Raw genomic sequence first — 24,609 nt, 5'->3', positions numbered from 1 at the left:
GTTTATTAGCATTAACTCTCAATGCCCTGATTTATTCATGATTACTCTGTTGAACAACTCAGATGTAACACAACAGGAGGTGCACAATGTCTGTGTGAATATTTATTTCTCTAATGATCCAGTCAAACCTGAGTCTTATTCTGATGTACCTGAGACAGCTCAAGATGAGGTGAGTTTATGATATTGACAGTTATAACAATATAAACAGAATGTTTGTGTGTGAATACTATCAATAATTAGACTCCGCTCTCTCTTTTGGCAAACCAATGACATTAGTTTTCAATGCTGATGTCTTCAACCAGTTCTGTTCCTGCTGTTTCTCTGTCTCTATTATCTTTCCAGCTGACAAAAAACAGTGTCATAATGGTTACTTACCAGTTGTATTACCCTTTGTGCCTTTATATGCTCATCTACTACTAATGACAGGCAGTGTCTCTGAAGTTTGTCAGACTCTGTTTATATCTGCTGTTTACATCCAATTCAGGTGATCACAAATCAGTACTGGTGGTCCATCAGTTTAAAACGTCCACCATTTGAAGTCTATAATGATTTGTATAAGCCACTTTTTTTATGCCATTTCCAGATCACAGTGTACTTGGACTTTATAATGTCACGTATGGATATAGCATTATGTGTACATAAAAAAAGAAATGACTGTTTAAGCTTATTTATTGTCATGTGTACTCTGTGGTTGTCTCTGTGATCTGTGTTTTGTAAAATAAAACAGCCTTTTCTGCACCGTTGACTGGAGTCTATATCTTATTTGAGTGTACGTGATTTTAAGCACAGGTTTCAGAGTATGGTTATTATGCTTCTTAAGTAGGGAAAAAAGGTAAATTTAGTGTAAGAACTTTTATGTACTTCTACATCCTCATCAAAACAGTTCAAGTTCCCTTTTATTTTTCCTATATTAACATTACCTTTAATTTTATTAGTAACAGTCATTATTACAATGATTTACTTGATAATAAAACCAATCAATCAGATTCGGCAAACAGACTCATCTAGCAGAAATGAATTTCTTCCTTTGTTTCGCAAGTCACTAACTGATGGACTGGAGTGGTGTGGATTACTTTAGTGTGATGTTTTTATCAGCTGTTTGGACTCTCATTCTGATGGCACCCATTCATCAGAGGATCCATTTTTGAGCAAGTGATGTTAAATTTGCTAAAAATGCTAAATTTCTCCAAATCTGTTCCCATGTAGAAACAAACTCATCTACAGCTTGGATGGATTTAACAAGAAATCCAAAAAGCATAAATAAACAACTTGTATCCATATTATTCTGTATTTATTTATTTGCATATTTTAACAGAAAACGAGTACGAAAAGCCTAAATATGAATATGTCCATGTTTTATATTTTCATATTTTTTACTCTCTGTTTTCTGTGCTGTTTCACTTGGCCCGATGTGGGTAAGAAGGTATCAGAAGGTTAGCTTTAGCTTTAGGTCAGACGCGTAAGGTGAAGACTTAATGCTCATGTGAAAGACCCGTATGCTCCTCTTGTTAGTTAGCTTCTGTTTTGTTTGTTGTTTTGGCCAGGCCCTCTCCTGAAGACATTTATTGTTTAAGTTTGCCAACTTAAGTGTTTGTCATACATTTCTGGGGCAGAGGACTGGAGTGATTCCTCCACTTTGGTTTAAACTTCCTTTATGCTTTAGTTAATCTGTTACTCCCACTCCCAACCATAGACTGGGCAATGGGCACGTAACAAGTGTGGGCTCGTCTGGGATTTGAACCCGGGACCTCTCGCACCCGAAGCGAGAATCATACCCCTAGACCGTTTCCAGGAAACCGTTGCAAAACATTACGCACCGGAATGAGCTTCAACTTGTCCCAAGTGCTGCTGCGCAGGAGAGGGCGCAGGAGAGGGCGCAGGAGAGGATACATGCCTTAGCAGCCAGCCAATCAGAACAGAAACCCTGCCACCACCACCCAACCAGAGTTTGACAGTTTTTGTAATTGATCAAGAAGGAAAAAGAGACTTCTGACTGAATAGCAAACAAGCGTTCTCTACAAAGTGGACTGCATCTTTGTGGTGGTCGGTGATATGACAACATGACCACCACAAGAACACACAAAAGCCTGTTGGGCTTGGGCTATTTAGCAGTGGCATTGGAAATGAGAAGAGTGGGTGACCTGCAGGAAAAAGTGAAGACTGACAATAGCAACTGAATCTTTCAGAATAAAATACAAGCTAGCAGCTCCATCTAGTGGACGGAATTACTGAAACCTCAGAATTGATTGGTCTTACTTTAAAAAGTAAATAATTGTCATAACGAACTTTTATTAATAATAATAATAATAATAATTATTATTATTATTATAATGTTATATTATAAACGTGAACAGGAACTTGAACCTTTTTTGGTGGGACTGTCTGGGTGCACAGGACAAAAAAGGAAAGAATCACTTCAAGTCAATATTCTCCAGTCAGTGGTGATTTTGCTCCATGGTTTATTGACACCTTCTTTCAAAAACCAACACTTAAATGTTTGACAACTTTTTGGAAAATTAAGTAGTCAGTGGAAAGAATTTTCAAAAATAATATAAAATGATAATGTAAAAACAAAATAATTTCACGGAAAGTATTTCCAATCAAAGAAGCTGACTACACTGCAGTGAAACTCTTATTTGAATTTACACTGTCTTGGCTGTAATAACGCCATAAGGAACACACACAGTAAGGTTACATCAGAAAAACAAGAACTAGAAAATGAAGTAAAAACAGAAAAAGCCGAAATCCAAAGGGTCAAGAGATGCAAACGCAGTGAAAGCTGTTAGATGGGACAGCATGAAGGATCTGAGACCAGATTGTGAGTATTGTTTTAGACTATTTGTCACTGGTGAGAGATTACAGAAAAATATTATTTCCATTATCATAACAGCAGCCTTTTTAATTATAAAGTTGAAAGTTTAAACCTGCTACAGGACATCCACAATTGCTGATGATTTTTTTTCTCTCTCAGTCTCTCAAGAAACAGCTGTAGAGTCTCATTCTGATGAATTAGAAAAGGTCCAGGATGAGGTGAGTTTACATTACTGACAGTTATAATATACTGAATGATGATGATATGTATTTTAGCACTGACTAATGTTTGTGGATAAATAATAATGCTGTTTTAAAAAAACACCGGGACCTTAAACTCCAGAATGTGACGGGGGTTCATTCACCATCCTGGACAACACCTCTGAGTTTGCTTGTACACATCTTGCATGTCCTCCACGACTATACATTTGGAGCTGCACTTGTGTTCCTGTAGCAAACATACTGTACATTTGCATTCATCCTTCTCAAATGTATTATTTTCTGTTTTTCTGTTTCTGTTTCCTGTATATTATTGAGTTTATTGAGTCTGCTGTTGTTATGTCATTTGTCTGTTGTGTCACAGTGTCTGATTGTCAGGTACAAGTTCTCTCACTGTATTTATAGCACTATTTCATGCAATTTTAACACTTTTTTGTTTAAAAAAAAACAGGTTTTTGTTTTTTAAACAGGGTTGTTTTATTAATATTTTTGTTTGTTTTTGAAGCCTAATATGATGTAAAAACCTATTTTTATTTTTTGTAGCTATAATAAGGAGAACACATTTGTGTTAGAGTGGAGTTCAGAAGAGAGCATAAATGTTGTTAAATGTTGAATTTGTACAGGTTGTTTAACTGACCTCATGATGCAACCTGATGCATTGCTTTGTACAATCATATTTCAGTATCATTTTATATCTGGTTCTACATGATTTTACATTATTTTACATTATAATATTTGAAAATTCTTTGGACTGACTGTCCTTAATTTTCCAAAATGGTGTCACACAAAAAAATGTTGGTTGATCAAAGGTGTAAATAAAACTTTTAATAATTACCATGCTTATTTGTGTTTTATGTATTTATTTATTTATTATTCTTAAACAAACATGCCTTTTACCTGCCATGTGTCTTTTAGAATAGTTTATTTAAGATAGTCAGCTGATAAGAGAAACCCTTATTTGATAGCAATTATAATTTGTAGCATTCCTTTGTGCCTTAATATGTTCCTGTAACCTCTTTAGTTTATATTACCCTTGTTAATATAAACCTAAGTTTAGAACTTGAACTGACTTATCTTGACAAAATTCTGTCATTTGAATGCAAATTGGTGACCTAACTCAACCCAACCAAGTCTTTATCCACCCACTCACGACATCAATGCAATTCCGGTAATGACTTGTACATAGCTTTCACTATAACACAAAACACTCTGAAGAACTACAAACAACAAAACCACAAACCACCTTGTGCTATCGTAGTTCTGTTTACTTCTTGACTCTGCTGTGGATTTTCTCATCCTGGAGTGGATTCACACATTAGAGCTAAATGCAACATCTCACTGGTTGTTGTGTTACCCCCATCTACAAATGCACAGTTTTCTCTTGCATTCACTGGATGGTGCTGCCCTGTTTCCACAGACTGTCAAGGCATTTCACGGACGGTGAGTACGTTTCTCATATTTTTAAGCAGTAGGATGGTTCTGAATGATTCATGATCTGACTACACTGCAGTGAATCTGTTATTTGTAAAAAAAAAAAAAAAAAAAAAAAAAAAACTTGAAAAAATATCAACTTAAAAAATGGCTACCAGCTTCACAACTTACTTCACAATGGCTCTACAAGCCAAACATCAGCGCAGTCACAGTGCGTTTATGTACTAGTGACTTACAATACTCAGCTTTGCAAAAGCAAGCTTTTTCACATTATGACTTAGCTCGTAAATACAATCTTTCCTATCTTTGGTAAGCTGCTGAAAATCAAACTTGCAGGTGTTTCTTAAGTGCCCATCACTTGACCATTTTATCTCTTTAGAAAATATTAGGTTGGGTTGACAATGTGTTACAAATATTACTCTGGATGTACAAAACAAGCACACATAGTTGTTGCCTAAATGTTAATATTCATGTAATGTTTGTTTAAAGCTGACAGAAAAGTGTGAGGAGGAAATTGTGAGGCAGGTTGGTAAGAAGATAATGTCCAATAAACCACAGTTTGATTGTCATAATTGCAGGAATATGAAGAACAAACAGGAAAATTCACGAACTATACATACACACTCTATGAAAGTGAGATGGGGCAGCATGGAGATTCTGAGACCACATTGTGAGTATTGTATTGAAATCACAAAAAAAAAAAAAAAAAGAGAGTATTTTAGTTCATTATCATAACACCAACCTTTTCAATGATGAAGTTGATTTAAACCTGCTACAGGACATTCACATGTACTGATGATTTTTTTTTTCTCACTAATATCTCAGTCTTTCATGATCAAGCTGTAGAGTCTCATTCGGACGAATCACAGAAGGTCCAGGATGAGGTGAGTTTATATTACTGAGGGTTTTAGAATGATCATGATATTCAAGAATGTTTTTAGTGCTGACTAATATTTGTGAATTTATGCTATTGTAGAAAACACCAGGACCTCAAACTCCAGAATGTGACAGTGGTTCATTCACCATCCTGGACATCTTTTCTCAACTTTCTGACATGTTGCGTGTCCTCCATGACTGCACATTTGGAGCAGCACTTGTGTTCCTATAGCAAACATACTGTACATTTGCATTCATCCTCCTCAAATGTTTTATTTTCTGTTTGTATGTACTTTTCTGTTGCCTGTATGTTGTTGAGTTGATTGAGCTGTTGTTCTGTCAATTGTCTGTTGTTACAGTGTCTGACTGTCAGGTATGAATCCTCTCACTGTAGTTCTTGCACTTTATTTCATGCAATTTTAACACTTTTTGAGAGCGAGGGTTGTTTTTTTGAAGCCTTATATGATGTCTTTTTGTAGCTATAATAAGGCGGACACATTTGTGTTAGAATGGAGTTCAGAAGAGAGCGTAAATGTTGTGTTAAACGACTTCATGATGCAACCTGATGCATTGCTTTTTACAATCATACTTCAGTATCATTTTATATCTGGTTTTACATGATTTTACATTATAATATTTTAAAAATTCTTTCCACTGACTGTACTTAATTTTCCAAAAAGATGTCAAATAAAAAAGTGTTGGTTTATCAAAGGTGTAAATAAAAGTTTTTATAATTACCAAACATATTTGTGTTTTTTTTAATTATTCTTAAACGAACATGTATTTTACCTGTCATGATTCTTTTAGAAATCGTTTATGGTAGTCAGCTGAAAAGAGAAAATTAATAGCAATTATAATTTGTAGCATTAGTTTTTGCTTTAATATGTTACTGTGAACTCTTTAGTTCATACTACCCTTGTTAATATCAACCTACATTTAGAACTTGAACTAACTTAACTTGACAAAATCCTGTAACTTGAATGCAAAGCAGAGACCTTATTCAACCACAAACCACAAGGAAAAAAAAAAAAAACTCAAACCAACTCAAAAAAAAAAAAAAAAAAGATACGACTTTGTGGTTAAGGGTCTTATGTTTGTCAACCCCAAGCCCACGCTCAAGACTTCACCACAATGGTAACTGACAGAATCAGGTCGGAAGAGTCACTGAAATGTACGTGACACAGCAGCATGGAGATTTTAAAACTATAATTATTTTATTACATTAACTCTCAAGGCCCTGATGAATTCATGATTTCTGTGTTAAATTACACAGATTACATGTATGTAAATATGATCTGTTTCCTTTATTTCAGTCTCCAGTCTCTCATGATCCAGACAAATCTGTAGTCTTGTTCTCATGTATCAGAGACAGCTCAAGAAGAGCTGAGTTTATAAATTATTATGGTATATCATCCTGTTGAGTTGGTTCTTTGGTTTATGTTTGTGTTTAAATATTCTTAATAATTAGACTCTGCTCTCTTTCTTTTTCATCGGTGATATCTTCAACCATAGGCTTTTAATCCCTGCAACCCTGCAAAAAAAAAAAAAAAAAAAAAAAAAAAAAAGCAAGGATGGAAATCTTCAAAGTGGCACAGAGAAAACACAGTTTACCAGAATGGTTGCTTTTGCTATCGCGTTTAAGATTTCAGCTTTCAAAAGTACTGTGGGTGTTAAACTTTTGTTAGTGGAAAACGTAAAACGGGCAGTAACTTATTTAAACTTTAAATTCACTGTGTGTTTCCATACCTTTTCTGATCTGTTTCCTGACAGTCCCGCATTATTATTATTAAAAGGTCATTATTGCAATTATTTACTTTTAAATTAAAGCAGTCAATTCTGAGGGTGGCAAACAAGTCATTTCTCTGTAGACAGTTTCAATAATTCTGTCCACTAGATGGAGCTTCTAGCTTGTTTCTATTCTCTATTTATCTGCTTAAACTTTCTGCAGTTGCTCCAAGAAAAGAAAGTATGTTTGTGTCTTTGCCATAGACAGAAACAAGATCTTGTGAAAATAATAGCTGAAGTGAAAAAGGAAGTTCTAAAGTCATTTGTTTAAGTAAAATAATGCTACCATCTAAAACGATTACACTAAAAAAAGTCATTATATTGGCCTATAATATATAACCAAAAACTGCAAAACATGATTTTTTTTTATTATGTGATTAAATCATAAATGATCTTTGACATTGTATCTCATTTCCCTGAAACATTTAATCCGTCTGTCCACAAGCACCAGCTTCACATGCAGCTGTCATTATTCACGTGCTCCTTCCAAAATTACATTTCATCACTGTTTATGATGGTGCATTGCAGAGATGATTGCAAATGTCTTTTTTTTTAAAAAATACAGAAATTATAAATCTTCCAAACATTTATAAGAATTTTGCCAAAACCCAAAATTAATTTACATACCTGAATTACTTACCATTTAACATTTACTACTATACTCCATGTACTAGTATACAAAACAACACCCATAAAATTTACAAATGGCTAGATACATTTCTGTATGTGAAGCGAGTTTTCGGTTCTTGTTTTGACGCGCTCCGGTTTATGGTGACCAAGACAGCAGAAATATAGTGTTTGTTTTCTTCATTTTACAAAAGCACAATGTTTTGTTGATAATGCAAGAGAACACAAATAAAAGCAGATCTGTAACAGTTTCGAATGATGTATTCCTCTTATTTGTATGAGCAAAAATCACAGTGTCTTTAGGTTGTTTCCACTGTTATCAGATGAAAAAATTGCAGTAAACACGCTAACAGATTCCAAACTCTGTATAAACTGTTGGATATGTGCCTAATCTCCCTATTCTATAGGACACATTTATCTAGTTTAATGTTATAGCGAGCAGCCATGTAAAGTTGCTACTGCTTATATGTTTCACTTTCAAATGATAAGCCATGTTTGAGGTCAATGAATGATGGTTGTGGCTACTAATCTATATAATGATATATCTATTACAGATAAATATAAATAATTATATAAATAAATGGACTATAAAAATAAAGGGACAGTAAGGATCACAAGCAGCGAACTAATCAGTCTGCCCTAAGTCCTTTGAAACAAAATCTCTTAAAATCTTGTTGGATTTTTCTGCGACTAACCGAATAATAACATTTTTTGTCGACTAAGCGTGGTCTGCTGGACTACATACTGAGTGAAAAATAATTAATAAGAGTATTTGCAAAATATTACTCAACAGATCAGACTTTTTCTCTTATTTCTTTCATAATTAGTAACTGAACAGGATTCCAGTTGGAATGCAAATATAAAAAAACTCAGGAAAAAAGTTTTTTCCTTATTTGAATAATTAAATTAACTTAAATTTACTTGTATTAGGGCTCTCATTAATTTATCACACGTTTATTCTGAACATAATGATTCTTTTTTATTTTAAGAAATAAAACAATAAAACATCAAACATTTTTGTAGTATATATATGACTTTTTTACAGCATGACAGACTGTATTAATCATATTATTTTATTGCATAAAATGTAACATCAGAATGTCACAGCAAAAATCATAACACACCAAAGAAACATAGTACAGAGAAAGTACAAGCTCTGTACTTATTGTAGAATGTGAAGAGCTTCTGGATTCACTGCAGCAGGATGAAGAAGAGCAAAGAACAGCAGAGGAACAGGAAACTTTGGGTGACACTCGGAGCACCGTTACACAGGTTCCCTTCACAGCATGAGGCACTCTCAATACCTCTAACTGATCTTTGAGCATCACAAAAAGAGCTAGAGACACAGCCTTTTACAACTGTTGACTGGCCACTGAGGGTCCCTGATGAAAAGAAAGAAAAAACAGGTCTGTTTAAGCTGGAGACTGGTAAAATGTGATCTGTGATCCCAAACATCAGAGACACTCTGAAAATAGAGACTTTTTTTATTTTTCAGATTCTCACCTGTTGCTTTAAGGCAGCGGTCTTCACTCCCGGAACAGCTCAATATGTTTGAGCAGCTCTTCTCATCACAAGAGTAACATGTTTTTCCATTGGGGACATTAGAGGGATCTACAGGATGAAAACATTAGTTATTTTATCTTCTGTACAAAATATAACATATAATGAAATAACACTGTTAGCTGCAGCATTCATTCGATTCACAGCTGGCAAGCTGAACCCTGTATTTGATCATTTGTATTTCCTGATGTCCTTTAAAAGTAAAATGAGTGTTGTCCTTAAAGATTTACTTATTTTTTTGCATATGGTCAATAAAGCACCATACCTGGAGCATCTAGGATGTTGCACTGGTCTGTGTTACAGCACGCAAAAGACGTCTTTCCAGTGCCGATGTTCATGGATCCACTTATACAATCATCAGCACAGTCTTTACTCTTCGCTTTACCACTGATGCCACCTTAAAACATGAATGGTTTAGGAGAGACCAGTTCAACACATGATTTTGACAGAAAATCTGTAAGCAAAATGCAGCATTTTCTCATTTTAAATATTGATTCAATTTTAATACAAATCACAGAGAAACAAATTAAACAGCAGAAATCTAAATAGAATATTCTGTGATTACAATCATAAATTCTGTGATTAAATCAGCAGTTACATTTCCAGTACCAACACACCAGCACCTTTATCAGTCACATATAACAGTGAACTTCAATCCATAATATTGGACCTACCATCTTGTAGCACTGTTGTTGAACTCATGCACTGGGAAAATCCACTGGGACATGTTTTTACCATTTGACTTGCACAAGAACCCGTCAGACTTGAGCACTCATAACAGCTGAAGGAGTGTCCTTTAGTAATAAAACAGAGAGAAACATTAGTGATCTGTATTTGTACCAAGTAACATTACAAACACTATTTGTCTTTGTACCTGCAGCGAAAAGAATGAACAGAAGAAAAACTGAGATTTGCAGATCCATCTTTGATCAGGAGGTGAATGAAATAACATGTCTGTTTGAGTGCTCACTTTATAGCTTATCAAAGGGGAGGGTCTTTAATGAGAAAATGAAAGCTTAACAGTAGTCATCACTAGGAAATAAAACTTTGGCTCACATAATTTACTTGTCAAAGATTTATAAAAGGAGGTTTAAGGAATGAGTTTGTCCATCTTTGTATCTTTTTATGTTCTGCAAAAAAAAGGAAGTCACGCATACTTTTTTGTATTACCCATATTTCGGTGGTAAGGATGGAATATTATTGAAAAAATTACGCCATTATTAGCTTCTTTTCACTTAAACAAACAAGGGAGGAGGAGTTTTAGTACTGACATAGATTTGTGGATTTTTCTGTTTCTCTGGTGAGTTTACTGAGTTTTCACCATGTGTGTTGCAATCGTGACACAAGTTTTCTATGAACTGCTTTTGCAAGATAATGTTTTGTTGATCTTGATATGTCAATTTCTTTTTTTACAAATAACTTAAGCCACATGTAATTTAAGTTACGATGTAATTAGCTAAACTGAGTTCATGTGTGCAGCAACTGTGAGAATATAACCTGTTCAAATTGTAAACTGCTGTACAATTATGACTATGGGTTTTTGAGTAATATTGTTTCCAGATCTGGTGAAGAAATTAGATTTAGACAGAGTAATTGAATGTTGCCTGTAATACAGGTTGGTATTTTTGTATGCATGATTTGATACGGCCATTGTATTCACCAAAATTGAACAGACGGAAGTACGGCAAAAGAGCAGAGTGTGCCAGGAGTCCTTTCTGCAGGAACTTTTCCCTTTAACGTCTTTTCATATCATCTCACAGATAAGCTGGAGATCTCACAGATAAGTTGGGAAAGGGGGGAGGGGGTTAAACTGGATTTTACTACTGAAGTAACTAAATACATTGTAATGGAAGAATAAAAGTCATAGAGGTCGCGTTAACCGAAAATTGTACACCATTTACAATTTTTTTTTTTTTTTTTTTTTTTTTTTTATCAGAGACGGAAAAATCTGAAGGGTGCCCATCACTTTGACAGACTACACTGAGGGTGATCTATTGCAGTGGTTTTCAAACTTGTCCTGGAGGCACCTCTGCCCTGCACATTTTGCATGTCTCCCTCATCTTACACACCTGATTCAAATCATCAGCTCATTAGTAGAGACTGCAAGACCTGACTTGGGTGTGTCTAATAAGGGAGGCATACAAAATGTGTAGGGCATGGGTGCCTCCAGGACATGTTTGAAAACCACTGCTCTATAAAGTAGATCCTTAACAGTTTCAAATGATGTATCACTCTTATCTGTATGAGCAAAAATGACGGCGTATTTGAAGTTGTTTCCACTGTTATCAGGGGGAAAAAATCAGCGGTGTGATGTAACAAAGTAATAATACTTTGTTAAAGTACTTAAGTATTTTTTGGGAGTATCTGTAGGCCTACATTACTTGAGTTTTTATATTTCAGCCACATTTTACTTTTACTCCACTACATTTCCTAATTAAAATGTATACTTTTACTCCGATACATTTCCCCGAAGCATATTCGTTACTTACTACAAAATAGTCAGAAGTCTAAAGAACACTGATTGCAGGAAAGCAGGTTTGACGAATCAGTGGTCTGGCGTTTGCAAGTTAGACAAAAAGTGCGTGCACAACCGCTGATGATCACATTTTCCACTCATATACAGTATATCTAATGCGATAATATGGTAAGTGTTGTAATGATGTGCGATCTGACATTATCAAGTAGGCTATATCACCAAATCACATACAGAGTGCATGCACGTTGATTTATTTGTCTATTAAAACTCATAATTCCATGCATTTTAAATTGTAGACGGCAAAAAATGTTGCTGTATGTTTTTTTATATTTATATTATTTAATATAGTTAACTTAATCTATATCACACAAAGAGTACCATTTTTCTGCAGATGTCAGCATAACACAAGTTATGTTCAGTAAAGCAATAAGTGACTTACATTTTGGACATAATAGACTTGTTTTTGCTCAATTTTGCCAAAGAAAATAGTTCCAAACAAAGATCACAGCACTGTCTTGTGTCTCTGAGCAATGAACTGTGTTTACTTACTGAATGAATCCGCTTTTTGAACGAATCGGTTGATAAAAATGATTCAGTGATTCACTCATTAACACAGTCAAATGCTTTGTTCTTAAATGAATCAGCCGTTTGAATGAATTGGTTGAATCTCAATGACTCACTTATTATTAACAGTCACTTACTGCCACCTACTGGCAGATTTTATTTCATTTCGACTATATTGTCATGTCTTAAAGGTCATCGGATGCCCATTTTCCACAAGTTGATATGATTCTTTAGGTTCTTAATGAAAAGTCTATAATATACTTTGGTTAAAAATTCTCAATGGTAGTGTAAAACTATGGGGTTCCATTTTATGGGGTTCCATTTGTGCCAAAAAAGAGGCGACTGCTTTGTACTACACATTTGTCTTTGTCTACAGTTATTGCCTAATTATTCAGGTAAATCAGTATATGTTGACGTGCATGTTGTCTGTTGACATCGTCTTAATCTGTCGTCCTGTCGCCTTTTTCTCTGTTTTTTTTTTACTGTTGGTCCTAACTGTCATTTTGTTCTGTCGACCTGTTCTGTCATCCTTACTGTTGTCTTGTTCTGTCGTCTTGTTCTGTCATCTTGTTCTGTCGTCCTAACTGTCGTCTTGTTCTGTCATCTTGTTCTGTCGTCTTGTTCTGTCGTCCTAACTGTCATCTTGTTCTGTCGTCTTGTTCTGTCGTCTTGTTCTGTCATCCTTACTGTCGTCTTGTTCTGTCGTCCTGTTCTGTCATCCTTACTGTCGTCTTGTTCTGTCGTCCTGTTCTGTCATCCTTACTGTCATCTTGTTCTGTCGTCTTGTTCTGTCATCCTAACTGTCGTCTTGTTCTGTCGTCTTGTTCTGTCGTCTTATTCTGTCATTCTTACTGTCGTCCTGTTCACCGCGGTCAAGTGAGCCGCCATCTGGATTTGCTGCACGTTTATTAGTGGAATTACGGTACGGAGACAAGAAGCGGCCAAAAAGCTGAGGAACATCTATATTTCAGCGGTTAAAATTTAAATGTGCTAGAAAACAGGGAAAAAGCATTTACAAAACGTATATAAATATTGTTCATTATAGAAGATACAATATTTTGAATACTTTCGAGATATACTTTTGAATACATTATACTGTAAAGTTTTCTGAAAAAATAAAGTTTGTTAAAATACATTCTAACACTGAATGTTTGCTCCTTTTTTTCTACATGCATTATTAAAATTTCTTATTAAAAGTTTCTTATTACTGTCTTAGAAAACTTTACAGTATAATGTATTCAAAAGTAATATAATTGTATCTTCTATAATGAATATATATATATATATATATATATATATATATATATATATATATATACGTTTTGTAAATACTTTTTCCCTGTTTTCTAGCACATTTAAATTTTAACCGCTGAAATATAGATGTTCCTCAGCTTTTTGGCCGCTTCTTGTCTCCTTACCGTAATTCCACCAATAGACGTGCAGCAAATCCAGATGGCGGCTCACTTGACCGCCGTGAACAGGACGACAGTAAGAATGACAGAATAAGACAGTAAGGACGACAGAACAAGACGACAGTTAGGACGACAGAACAAGACGACAGTAAGGATGACAGAACAGGTCGACAGAACAAAATGACAGTTAGGACAACAGTAAAAAAACAGAGAAAAAGACGACAGGACGACAGATTAAGACGACGTCAACAGACAACATGCACGTCAACATATACTGATTTACCTGAATAATTAGGCAATAACTGTAGACAAAGACAAATGTGTAGTACAAAGCACAAAGCAGTCGCCTCTTTTTTGGCACAAATGGAACCCCGTACTGTCGTCTTATTCTGTCATGCTGTCGTCCTGTTCTGTCGTCTTATTCTGTCATCCTTACTGTCGTTCTGTTCTGTCGTCTTATTCTGTCATGCTTACTGTCGTCCTGTTCTGTCATCCTTACTGTCGTCTTATTCTGTCATGCTGTCGTCCTGTTCTGTCGTCTTATTGTCATCCTAACTGTCGTCCTGTTCTGTCATCCTAACTGTCGTCTTGTTCTGTCGTCCTGTTCTGTCGTCTTATTGTCATCCTAACTGTCGTCCTGTTCTGTCATCCTAACTGTCGTCTTGTTCTGTCGTCCTGTTCTGTCGTCTTATTGTCATCCTAACTGTCGTCCTGTTCTGTCATCCTAACTGTCGTCTTGTTCTGTCGTCCTGTTCTGTCGTCTTAATCTGTCATCCTAACTGTCGTTCTGTTCTGTCGTCTTGTTCTGTCGTCTTAATCTGTAATGTTTACTGTCGTCCTGTTCTGTCGTCTTGTTCTGTCGTCTTAATCTGTCATCCTAACTGTCGTCCTGTTCACCGCGGAACACCAGCCGCCATCTGGATTTGCTGCACGTCTATTATAATTACGGTACGGAGAAAAGAAGCCGCTAAAAAGCTGACGAACAAATATATTTCAGCGGTTAAAATTTAAATGTGCTAGAAAACAGGGGAAAAGTATTTACAAAACGTGTATATATATATATATATATATATATTGTTCATTATAGAAGATACAATTATATTACTTTCGAATACATTACATCGTAAACACAGATAGAGACATGGTTGTTGAGAAAAATAATTTATTGAAATGTTCACGGTAACTTTTAATAATACATTTTAATAATGCATGTAGAAAAAAAGAGCAAACATTCAGTGTTAGAATGTATTTTAACAAACGTTATTTTTTTCAGAAAACTTTACAGTATAATGTATTCGAAAGTAATATAACTGTATCTTCTATAATAAACAATATATATATATATATATACGTTTTGTAAATACTTTTCCCCTGTTTTCTAGCACATTTAAATTTTAACCGCTGAAATATAGATGTTCGTCAGCTTTTTGGCAGCTTCTTGTCTCCCTACCGTAATTCCACTAATAGACGTGCAGCAAATCCAGATGGCGGCTGGTGTTCCGCGGTGAACAGGAGGACAGTTAGGATGACAGAACAGGACGACAGTAAGAATGACAGATTAAGACGACAGAACAGGACGACAGATTAAGACGACAGAACAGGACGACAGAACAGGTCGACAGGACAAAATGACAGTTAGGACAACAGTAAAAAAACTGAGAAAAAGACGACAGGACGACAGATTAAGACGACGCCAACAGACAACATGCACGTCAACATATACTGATTTACCTGAATAATTAGGCAATAACTGTAGACAAAGACAAAGGTGTAGTACAAAGCACAAAGCAGTCGCCTCTTTTTTGGCACAAATGGAACCCCATAGAAAAAGACGACAGGACGACAGATTAAGACGACGTCAACAGACAACATGCACGTCAACATATACTGATTTCCTGAATAATTAGGCAATAACTGTAGACAAAGACAAATGTGTAGTACAAAGCACAAAGCAGTCGCCTCTTTTTTGGCACAAATGGAACCCCATACGACAGAACAGGACGACAGCATGACAGAATAAGACGACAGTAAGGATGACAGAACAGGTCGACAGGACAAAATGACAGATGATACTGATTTACCTGAATAATTAGGCAATAACTGCAGACAAAGACAAATGTGTAGTACAAAGCACAAAGCAGTCGCCTCTTTTTTGGCACAAATGGAACCCCATAACAGTAAAAAAAAAACAGAGAAAAAGGCGACAGGACGACAGATTAAGACGATGTCAACAGACAACATGCACGTCAATATATACTGATTTACCTGAATAATTAGGCAATAACTGTAGACAAAGACAAATGTGTAGTACAAAGCAGTCGCCTCTTTTTTGGCACAAATGGAACCCCATACTCCACAAACAAACGTAATCCACTGTATCTTCAGCAGCTCAGATGTCGGGAGTAAATGATGACCACTACGTTCATTATTGCATCCAGCAACACAACACCTCAGTCACTCAATTCTTGTCTAACTTACATCCCTGCTCCGGCATCAAAACATGGAGGTGGGACTGTTACAACTGATCTGAGGTAAGACGCTCATGTCAATCAACTATAGTGGGAGCGGCCTCTGTGTGTGTGTGACGCCACAACGACAGGCATCTGAGAATGGCTCGATTTGAAAAAGGGAATATTATTTTTACAGATTAATTAAAAAACACTGCATGGATTTTTACCATTACAGAGTAGATTTGTACATACACTGCCAACACACATTAATGTTCAAACAACATGTAAAAGTGAACTTAGCATCCGATGACCCCTTTAAATTATTTCAAATATCAGTATTCAACGTTTTATGTTCAAAACAAAACAAATCTGTAACTGCAGTTTAAATGCATCCATGTCTGATATACATTAAACTGTGTAAATGAAGTGCTTGTTATTCTTACCAAAATGGAAGAAAGAGTTAAAACTGAACACAATCTTGCTACTCAAGCTGTGTATGAACATTTTATATATGTATATATATATATATTTATATATATGCTTCTTTTCCATTTTGCATTTACTTTCAATACTTAAGTATGTTCAAGATTAAAAAATACTTTTTGTACTTAAGTACAAAATATATCACAGATTTTAAGACTTTTACTCAAGTAATATTCTAAATGGTGACTTCAGTTTCTACCAAAGTCATTTTCTGGTAAGATATCTGTACTTTTACCTAAGTATGGCTTTCAGGTACTTTATACACCAATAAAAAAAATGCCAGTGATCACAGCAGCACTTCTCTGTCATGCAGTAAATATGCTAACAGCTTCCAAACTCCACATAAACACATGGATATGTGCCTAATCTAGGCCACATTTATCTAGTATAACATAATAGTGAACAGCCATGTAAAGTTGCTACTCCTTGCATGTTTCACTTTCAAATGATAAGCCATATTTGAGAGAGGGTGCTGGCTGCAGAGCCAAATGGGAGGAGCTGGAGGTAATGGGTGGAGATAGACATCTAAACACACCCTAACCCTACCCCTTACCCTATCCTAAACATAACTCCACCCATTAGTTCACACAGAGGTGGAGCTGGACATCCAGAGACGGGGAGCTGGAGGCCATTCGGCTCTGCAGTGAGCAGTACTTGATATTTGAGGTCGATGAATGACAGGCGAATTAATTTCCTGAGTGATATCTACCTTTTTCTTCCCGTAAAAGCGGGCGCCACCATTTGTAAATTTAATGGATCAGGCTTCAGGTCTCATCCGCGTCCTACTACTTTTAGCTGTACAAAACAGCTAGTTTTGCAGCTTGATATTGCAAATTGGTGTCTTACCATATTACTTTAATGCATTATCTTATGAACACACTGGTTTGTAGTGCAAACAGTTTTACTGTTTACTGCACGTTGTTATTCTTCTCGTTATTTCCCTATAGTGGATAATGAACTGGAAGTCTTGCCCACAGCTGTTAACGATCTGCAGAAAAAACTGACTAATAAAATAAGAAAAATAATTTAAAAAATTATATCTCAACATATTTTTTTTGTCTTATTGCCTTCATTATATGTAACTAAACAGGATATTGGGGATGCAATATTGTTAAAAACAAACTAAAGTTCTTTCCTTGTTTAAATAATTAAATAATTATCACACAATCTTATTCTGAACATAATGATAATTTATTTTTAAATGAAATATTAAAACAGTAAAACAGTGTATTAGTACAAGTGTTTTAGTAGTATATATTTATGACTTTTTTACAGCATGACAGGTTGTATTAATTGTAGTATTTTATTTCATATTTCATCAGAATGTCACAGCAAAAATCATATCAACACACCAAAGGTGCACAGTATAGAGAAAGTACAAGCTCTATATTCAGTTCAGTGTGTCTCATTGTAGAATGTGAAGAGCTGCTGTATTCAGTGCAGCAGGATGAAGGAGAGCAGAGAACAGCAGAGGAACAAGAAGCTCTGAGTGACACTCTTAGCACCGTTACACAGGTTCCCCTCACAGCATGAGGCCCCCTGAACATCTTTAAACGATGCTTGAGCATCACAAATGGATTTAGAGACACAGCCTTTTACAGCTGTCAGGCTCCCGAAACCTCCTGATGAAAAGACAGAAAACACAGGTTAGTCTAAGATAGAAACTAGTAAGTGTGATCTGCATGTGATCCCAAACATTAGAGAGATAAAAATAGACTTTTTTTTATTTTCCAGATTCTCACCTGTTGCTGTAAAGCAGCGGTCTTCACTCCCTGTACAGCTCATCATGTTTGAGCAGCTCTTCTCATCACAAGAGTAACATTTCTTTCCGTTGGGGACATTAGAGGGATCTACAGGATGAGAAAAAGTTATTGTTTTATCTTCTGTACAAAATATAACATGTAATGAAACAACACCCTGTTAGCTGCACAATTCAGTCACTTCACAGCTGACAAGCTGCACCCTGCTTTGTATTTCCTGATGTCCTTTGAAAGTAAAATGCATGTTGACCTCAAAGATTTTTTTGCATACATGTATGGTTAGTGGAGTACAATACCTGGAGCGTCTTGGACGTTACACTGGTCTGTGTTACAGCACGCAAAAGACGTCCTTCCCATGCCAATGTTCATGGATCCACTTGCGCAGTCAGCAGCACAAAGTTTAGTCTTCACTTTAGCAGTGATGTCACCTGAAAACAAGAATGATTCAGGAAAGACCAGTTTAACACATTTCAAACATTGATTCAATTTTAATACAAATTATATTGTTAGCATATCTGAAAGAGAGAAATTAAATAGCAGTAATTTCTGCTAAATTACAGTCATAAATTCTGTCAGGAAATCAGCTGTTTTGAAGCAGCACCAAAAAAAATATAACAGTGAATTTCTATCTATCATATTTAACTCACCAACTTGTGCGACTGTTGTTAAACTCATGCACTTGGAGGATCCACTGGGACATGTTTTTAGCTTTTGATTTGCACAAGAACCCGTCATGTTCATGCACTCATAACAGCTGAAAGAGTGTCCTTTAGTAATAAAATAGAGAGAGACATTAATAATCTGTATTTGTACTCAACATCATTACAAACACTATTTGTCTGTACCTGCAGTGAAAAGAACGAACAGAAGAAAAACTGAGATTTGCAGATCCATCTTTGTTCAGGAGGTGAATGAAATGACGTACCTGTTTCAGTGCTCATTTTAAAGCTTTGGAAAGGGGAGGTTCTTTATAAGAAAATGACTGTTTAACAAAAGTGGACATTATAGAAAAACTTACGTCATTTACTTACCAATGCATTATAAGGAGAGGTTGTATAGGTTTACTTAAACCAACCATCTTAAAGGGTTTGTCCATAAAAGCCAGAGGGGTTCAGTGTTGTTTATTGAAAAATTATTAGTTTCTTTTCACTTTAATATATGGTTTTGTTTCAACGAGCTAAAAATAAAAGAAATACAAAAGATGAAGTTCATTACCATGACCTGCACCAGCACACGCTGTTTTTTCTTGTTTCTTAAGCTAAATGTTTTATAAGATCTCCTATTATGAGCATCTGTATTAGTATTGTAGATCGCCCTTGTCTGCAGACGTAACAGCAGAAAAGATTCTGTGAATCCAGCACCATTTACACAGATGACATGTGAAAAGGTACCTCATGTGATCCTTGAGAAGCTAAAGAGCTAAGGAACCAGAAATACAGATGATACTGTATGTAAATTTCTTTTTCTGTAGTTAATTATTTTCATCCCTGTTGTGCCATGTATATTAGTCAGTCATACCCCAGTCAAACCCATTAAAAAAAACTTATGTTAACAGTTTTATATTCATTTTAGATTAAAAAACTTCCAGAATCAAATAAACATTCAGAATCATATTTAAACTCACTTTCTCCACTTTAAAGCTTTTGCAATGCAAACATGGACATGTAAATGTGTTGTAAATGTAAATTGCTAAGTAGGGAAAATATTCATCTTTTTTGGTAGTTTAGTGTTTAAAGTGTTTAATAAATATTGTAAATCGGTCACTGGAGAGCTTTTCTTTGAACATTTGTCAGTTAAATAAAGGTTAAGGAAAATCAACAAATCACAAATTCTAGATTGTTTTTGTTTTGTTTTTCTGGAAATGTGGTTGTATAAAAACTTTTGTGTCTTGATGACATTTTCTTGAAACAAATAGGCTATTAGTATGAACAAACACTACAAAATTTAATTAGGCTTTTTGCACTGTTGGTTATCAATATGTATATGAATTCAATAATTGCATTTATAAAATAATGTAATGAAAATAAAACTATGAAAAACTATTGGTTTGCATTCAAAACTGAAAATTAAAACAACATTATGAACAGGACATTCACAAATTAAGAGAAGAAAAAAGGAAAGAAAAAATAATAAGAAGGTTATACATATCATAATAGTTTAGGCTTGAAATCCTTGTAAGGTTTCAAAATGAATCCGTATGTCAGCCTTGACGTGAGAGATATTGGGCAACCTTTCTGACAATTTACATAAAACCGGAGCATCTATTGACAGGGTTTTAACAACAAAACCTGCCCGATTGATACTTAAAACTAGCCCAATTTTGCTTTGGTGGGGCAGTGATGGAATTGGGCTGCTTTAACACTGTTGCCGTGCATTGTTTTTCATGTCTGTTGAAGCAAGCCCAAAAATGTTATATTTATCCCCTGGAGTGCAAATTTTACCAGGCCCAGATAGCACACATACGTCTGCAAGATGTCTGTTAAAGATCTCTTGATCTGGAAAGCATCTGCTGTGTACAAACGTCTAGCAGACATTTATAAGATGTCAGTTTTACATACATTCTAAATCATAAACATCTTAAAGACATCTAATAGACGTCTATTAGGAAACGTCCAACAGATGTATTGAAGATGAGCAAACTACATTAAAAATACGTCTTGCAGATGTAAATGCAGACGTCAAATAGACGTAGCTGAGATGCATGTGTGCTATTAGGGAGGGGGGGACCCGCCTCAAAATGCAACTGGGCTAGTTTTGGGCTAGATCTGAGTAGCAATTGGGAGGATTTGTGTGAAAACCTGGCAACCCTGGCAAAAATCGTGTTCCTTGGGGTGAAATACACATTTTTTGGCAGGATTCCCCTGGTAAAATATGCATTCCAGGAACTAAATATCACGTTATCGGGGTCACCTCAACCCGCAGACACAAAAAACAACCCGCTGCAATAGTATTAAAATGGCCCAATTCCGCTGGAAAATAGCGGACCTGGCAACACTCCGCTGTTCACCTGCATTTGTTGCTGCAGTAAATACACTGGCTAACTGAGGGAGAAAACAATGAACAGATGAGACTAAACAATGAATCAATGAGTAACTATAAAGAATCTAAACACAGGTAAAGAACTAGTCTCAAATAACCAGAAATACAGATAATACTGTATGTGACGATTTCTTTTTCTATAGCTAATTATTTTCAGACATGTTGTGCCCTGGATGTTAGTCAACCTAGTCGAATCAATTAAAAAACATATATTAACAGTTTTATCTATTTATTTTAGATGGAAACATATAGTATCTTCCAAACATATAGTCACATTCTCCATGTTCGTCAAAACCTTTGCAATGCAAACATGGAAATGTAAATGTGTTATGTTAGGGAAAACCTTCCTGATGTTTGTAAAGTTTTTACAGAGAGCATTTAAATATTGTAAATCTAATAATTTTTCAACATTTATGTTATCTTGTTATACCAATAATGTGTATCCAAAATATTTGTTGTTCAGCAGTGCACATTACACAGATTTATTTGTGCATTAAATTACAGATACAAAGTAACCTGTACGTATTTGTGGATTGTATTGTATAGAAACATAGTTGTGCATTGATAATGCATGCATTTGTAGGAGCTCTTCAAATATAGTATTTGTGGATCTGATTCATGCTGTGTGAGAGGTCTTCTAAAATATTATAAATTAATGTTTTACTTTAACATGTTTTTTTACTGTGGATGGGCTTATTTAAACAAGTGCCTGTTTGTATAATCCCTTTATGTTTAACAAACAGTTTCAGAAAACATTTAAAGCCAGCTGCACCGTTTAAGCAAACAGTTTAAGCTTGAAAAGATTTACAGTGTTCTCACTGACCACCTTAATTGTATTTTGTAAATATAAATAAATTTTAAAGGATCCAAAAAAGCTGAATACAATGCAAAATAAAAGTGAAAAGATTATAGAATATCCAAGTTAAATTGTTTTGAAACAATCTACAATAAGCAGGTGGTGAACTGAACATCAGGTCTGTCTCTTATGGTGAATGTATGGTCACAGCGTATCAAGCGAGATTGGGCAAAAATTCAGCAGCAATCAGTATCCTCATCTCAAAAACAATTAAAAAGTGTAATTAAAACGAAAGGTAATGTAACATGCATCTGTCCCAACAATTTTTGAGTGTTTTGCAGCCATCAAAATCTAAATTTGTTTACATGTACAAAATACAAAATAGAGTTTGTCAGTGAAAACACTGAAGAGCTTTTCTTCAAACATTTGTTAGTTGAATAAAGGTTATAGAAAATTAAAAGATCACAGATTCTAGATTTGTTTTTTTATTTCACCCCAACTTTTCTGGAAATGGGGTTGTATATAAAAACATGTCTTGATGGCACTATTTCAGTACAAAATGTAGGCCTAATTATGCTTTTTGCACTGTTGGTCAGCATATTAATATATAGTATGCCTATTAATTTAATAAATAAAATAATGAAGTGTTATAATGAAAATAACACATTACTGTGTATTGCTTTCTGCTACAAAAATTCCACCCGTATCAACAGCTATAAGTAGTAAATTCATTAAGGCTATACACCTTATTTTACTACGTGGAAGTAGGCTGCGCTATTATCTGTGAATGTGCGAAACTTCCTGTTCATTAGCCACAAATACAAAATGCAGTAGATGGTAAAGCTATTTAGGCTATTTGTGCTTATGACTGTAATAATGAAATTGCAATATGAAACAGCATAACATAATGCTCATTTAGCCTATACAGGTAAGAACTAGAAGCGAATGACACCGGAAGCCTCGCACATTCAAGTTACAAATACCCACCCCCACCTATCTCTCTATCCTGACAATATGCAAGTTTAAAAATTAAAAATACTTCCTGTTATTTTGACAGAAACAAACAAACAAGAAAGAACACACTTAAACTTAGGGCATCAAAATTTATTTTACATTCATTAGGATTTTTACGACTTTACTCCACTATGGCGACTCCTGATAAAGGGAGCAAGCCGAAGGAGAGAGAGATAGATAGAGATGGAGAGGGATTTTTGCGAATTTGGAGCCCCCTACAGTTAAGTGAGGGGCATTGACTGTGGTAAATATATCACTGTCATAATTATAATGGATAACTGTTAACCTGCATTTGTTGCTGCAGTAAAGCAGTCCGCCATTTTCGCGAAATTTAGTACCCGCTCAGCAAATTTACATATGCTTTATTAGAAGTCAGAGTGGCATCAGAATAATTTTGAAACTCATATTTCAAGGTAAAAAAAACTTATGTCTTGTCGGCGCCAATAGCCTCTCCGACATATAATGCAGTTGCGCCTTGGGTGACCCGAGTTCGAGTCCCGCCTCGTGGACATTTCCCGATCCCTCTCCTACTCGCTTCCTGTCTCATCTCCACTGTCCTGTCAAAGAAAAACGGAAAAAACATACATCATGTGCAACCACATCTCTTTTTTTGGGGTGTTTTATTGGTTTGACTGAATTCAGAAACTAATTTGACACTGTAGCCCTGTAACAGGGAGTAACATGAAACCTCAGAACTTTAACCCTCTACGGTACGCAATATGATATCAATGAGGAAAAAAAAATGTTGTGATGTTTTTCTGCTTAAAATTGGACACTATAACAATATCAATAAACATTTTTATTATTTTTTTATTTATTTTTTAAAAGTTTGTTGCCTCAAGGCAACATTGTACCACAAAGAAAAAAAAAACAAATTTATTTAAAACATCAATTTCTTTAATTAAACATTTAAACAAACAGATTTATCACACTTTTGATGTTTTGCACTTCTCATATTTAACAAAAAGTAAGATTTCATACCCACATGTTGCTTTCAGGCAACACTGTACCATCGTGGATCACAAGTATAACCAAACTATCATATCTGTTATTATACCAAAACATTATAATTAGAGTTGTTTCAAAGTAATAATAATAATAATAATAAATAATAATAATAATAATAATAATTATCATAACATTATGCTAATATATAACTTATCCTTACAAGCATGCACATACACACACAAGCACATGCATGTAAAATCTCCTTCCTCCTTCCTGACTCCTCACTGCTTGTGAAAGCTCAGGAAGCACTTCCTCTCAACAGAATATGTGCAAATATTGTATATGAATCACAATTCTT

The 24,609-nt window shown here is 35.1% G+C and overlaps 2 protein-coding genes across 2 annotated transcripts; both read right to left on the bottom strand.

Moving 5' to 3' along the window:
• Nucleotides 1-8,880: 8,880 nt before the first annotated feature.
• LOC127152836 (urokinase plasminogen activator surface receptor-like) lies at nt 8,881-10,256 on the bottom strand. Its single transcript, XM_051093692.1, has 5 exons — nt 10,184-10,256; nt 9,984-10,103; nt 9,575-9,706; nt 9,253-9,360; nt 8,881-9,131 (listed from the first exon to the last, which is right to left on the bottom strand). Exons 1-5 carry the CDS (start codon nt 10,230-10,232, stop codon nt 8,941-8,943), a joined length of 600 nt encoding a protein of 199 aa, XP_050949649.1. The 5' UTR covers nt 10,233-10,256; the 3' UTR covers nt 8,881-8,940.
• A 7,680-nt stretch (nt 10,257-17,936) lies between these two features.
• On the bottom strand, nt 17,937-19,372 carry LOC127152837 (prostate stem cell antigen-like). The gene is made up of 5 exons (XM_051093693.1): nt 19,300-19,372; nt 19,102-19,221; nt 18,751-18,882; nt 18,437-18,544; nt 17,937-18,316 (listed from the first exon to the last, which is right to left on the bottom strand). Exons 1-5 carry the CDS (start codon nt 19,346-19,348, stop codon nt 18,129-18,131), a joined length of 597 nt encoding a protein of 198 aa, XP_050949650.1. The 5' UTR covers nt 19,349-19,372; the 3' UTR covers nt 17,937-18,128.
• Nucleotides 19,373-24,609: the final 5,237 nt, after the last annotated feature.

The sequence above is a fragment of the Labeo rohita genome, chromosome 21, assembly GCF_022985175.1.
Source record: "Labeo rohita strain BAU-BD-2019 chromosome 21, IGBB_LRoh.1.0, whole genome shotgun sequence".
In the NCBI taxonomy this organism is placed as follows: Eukaryota; Metazoa; Chordata; class Actinopteri; order Cypriniformes; family Cyprinidae; genus Labeo; species Labeo rohita.
The sequence above is the reverse complement of the archived record's forward strand: the minus strand, read 5'-3'. Positions and strand labels throughout refer to the sequence as shown.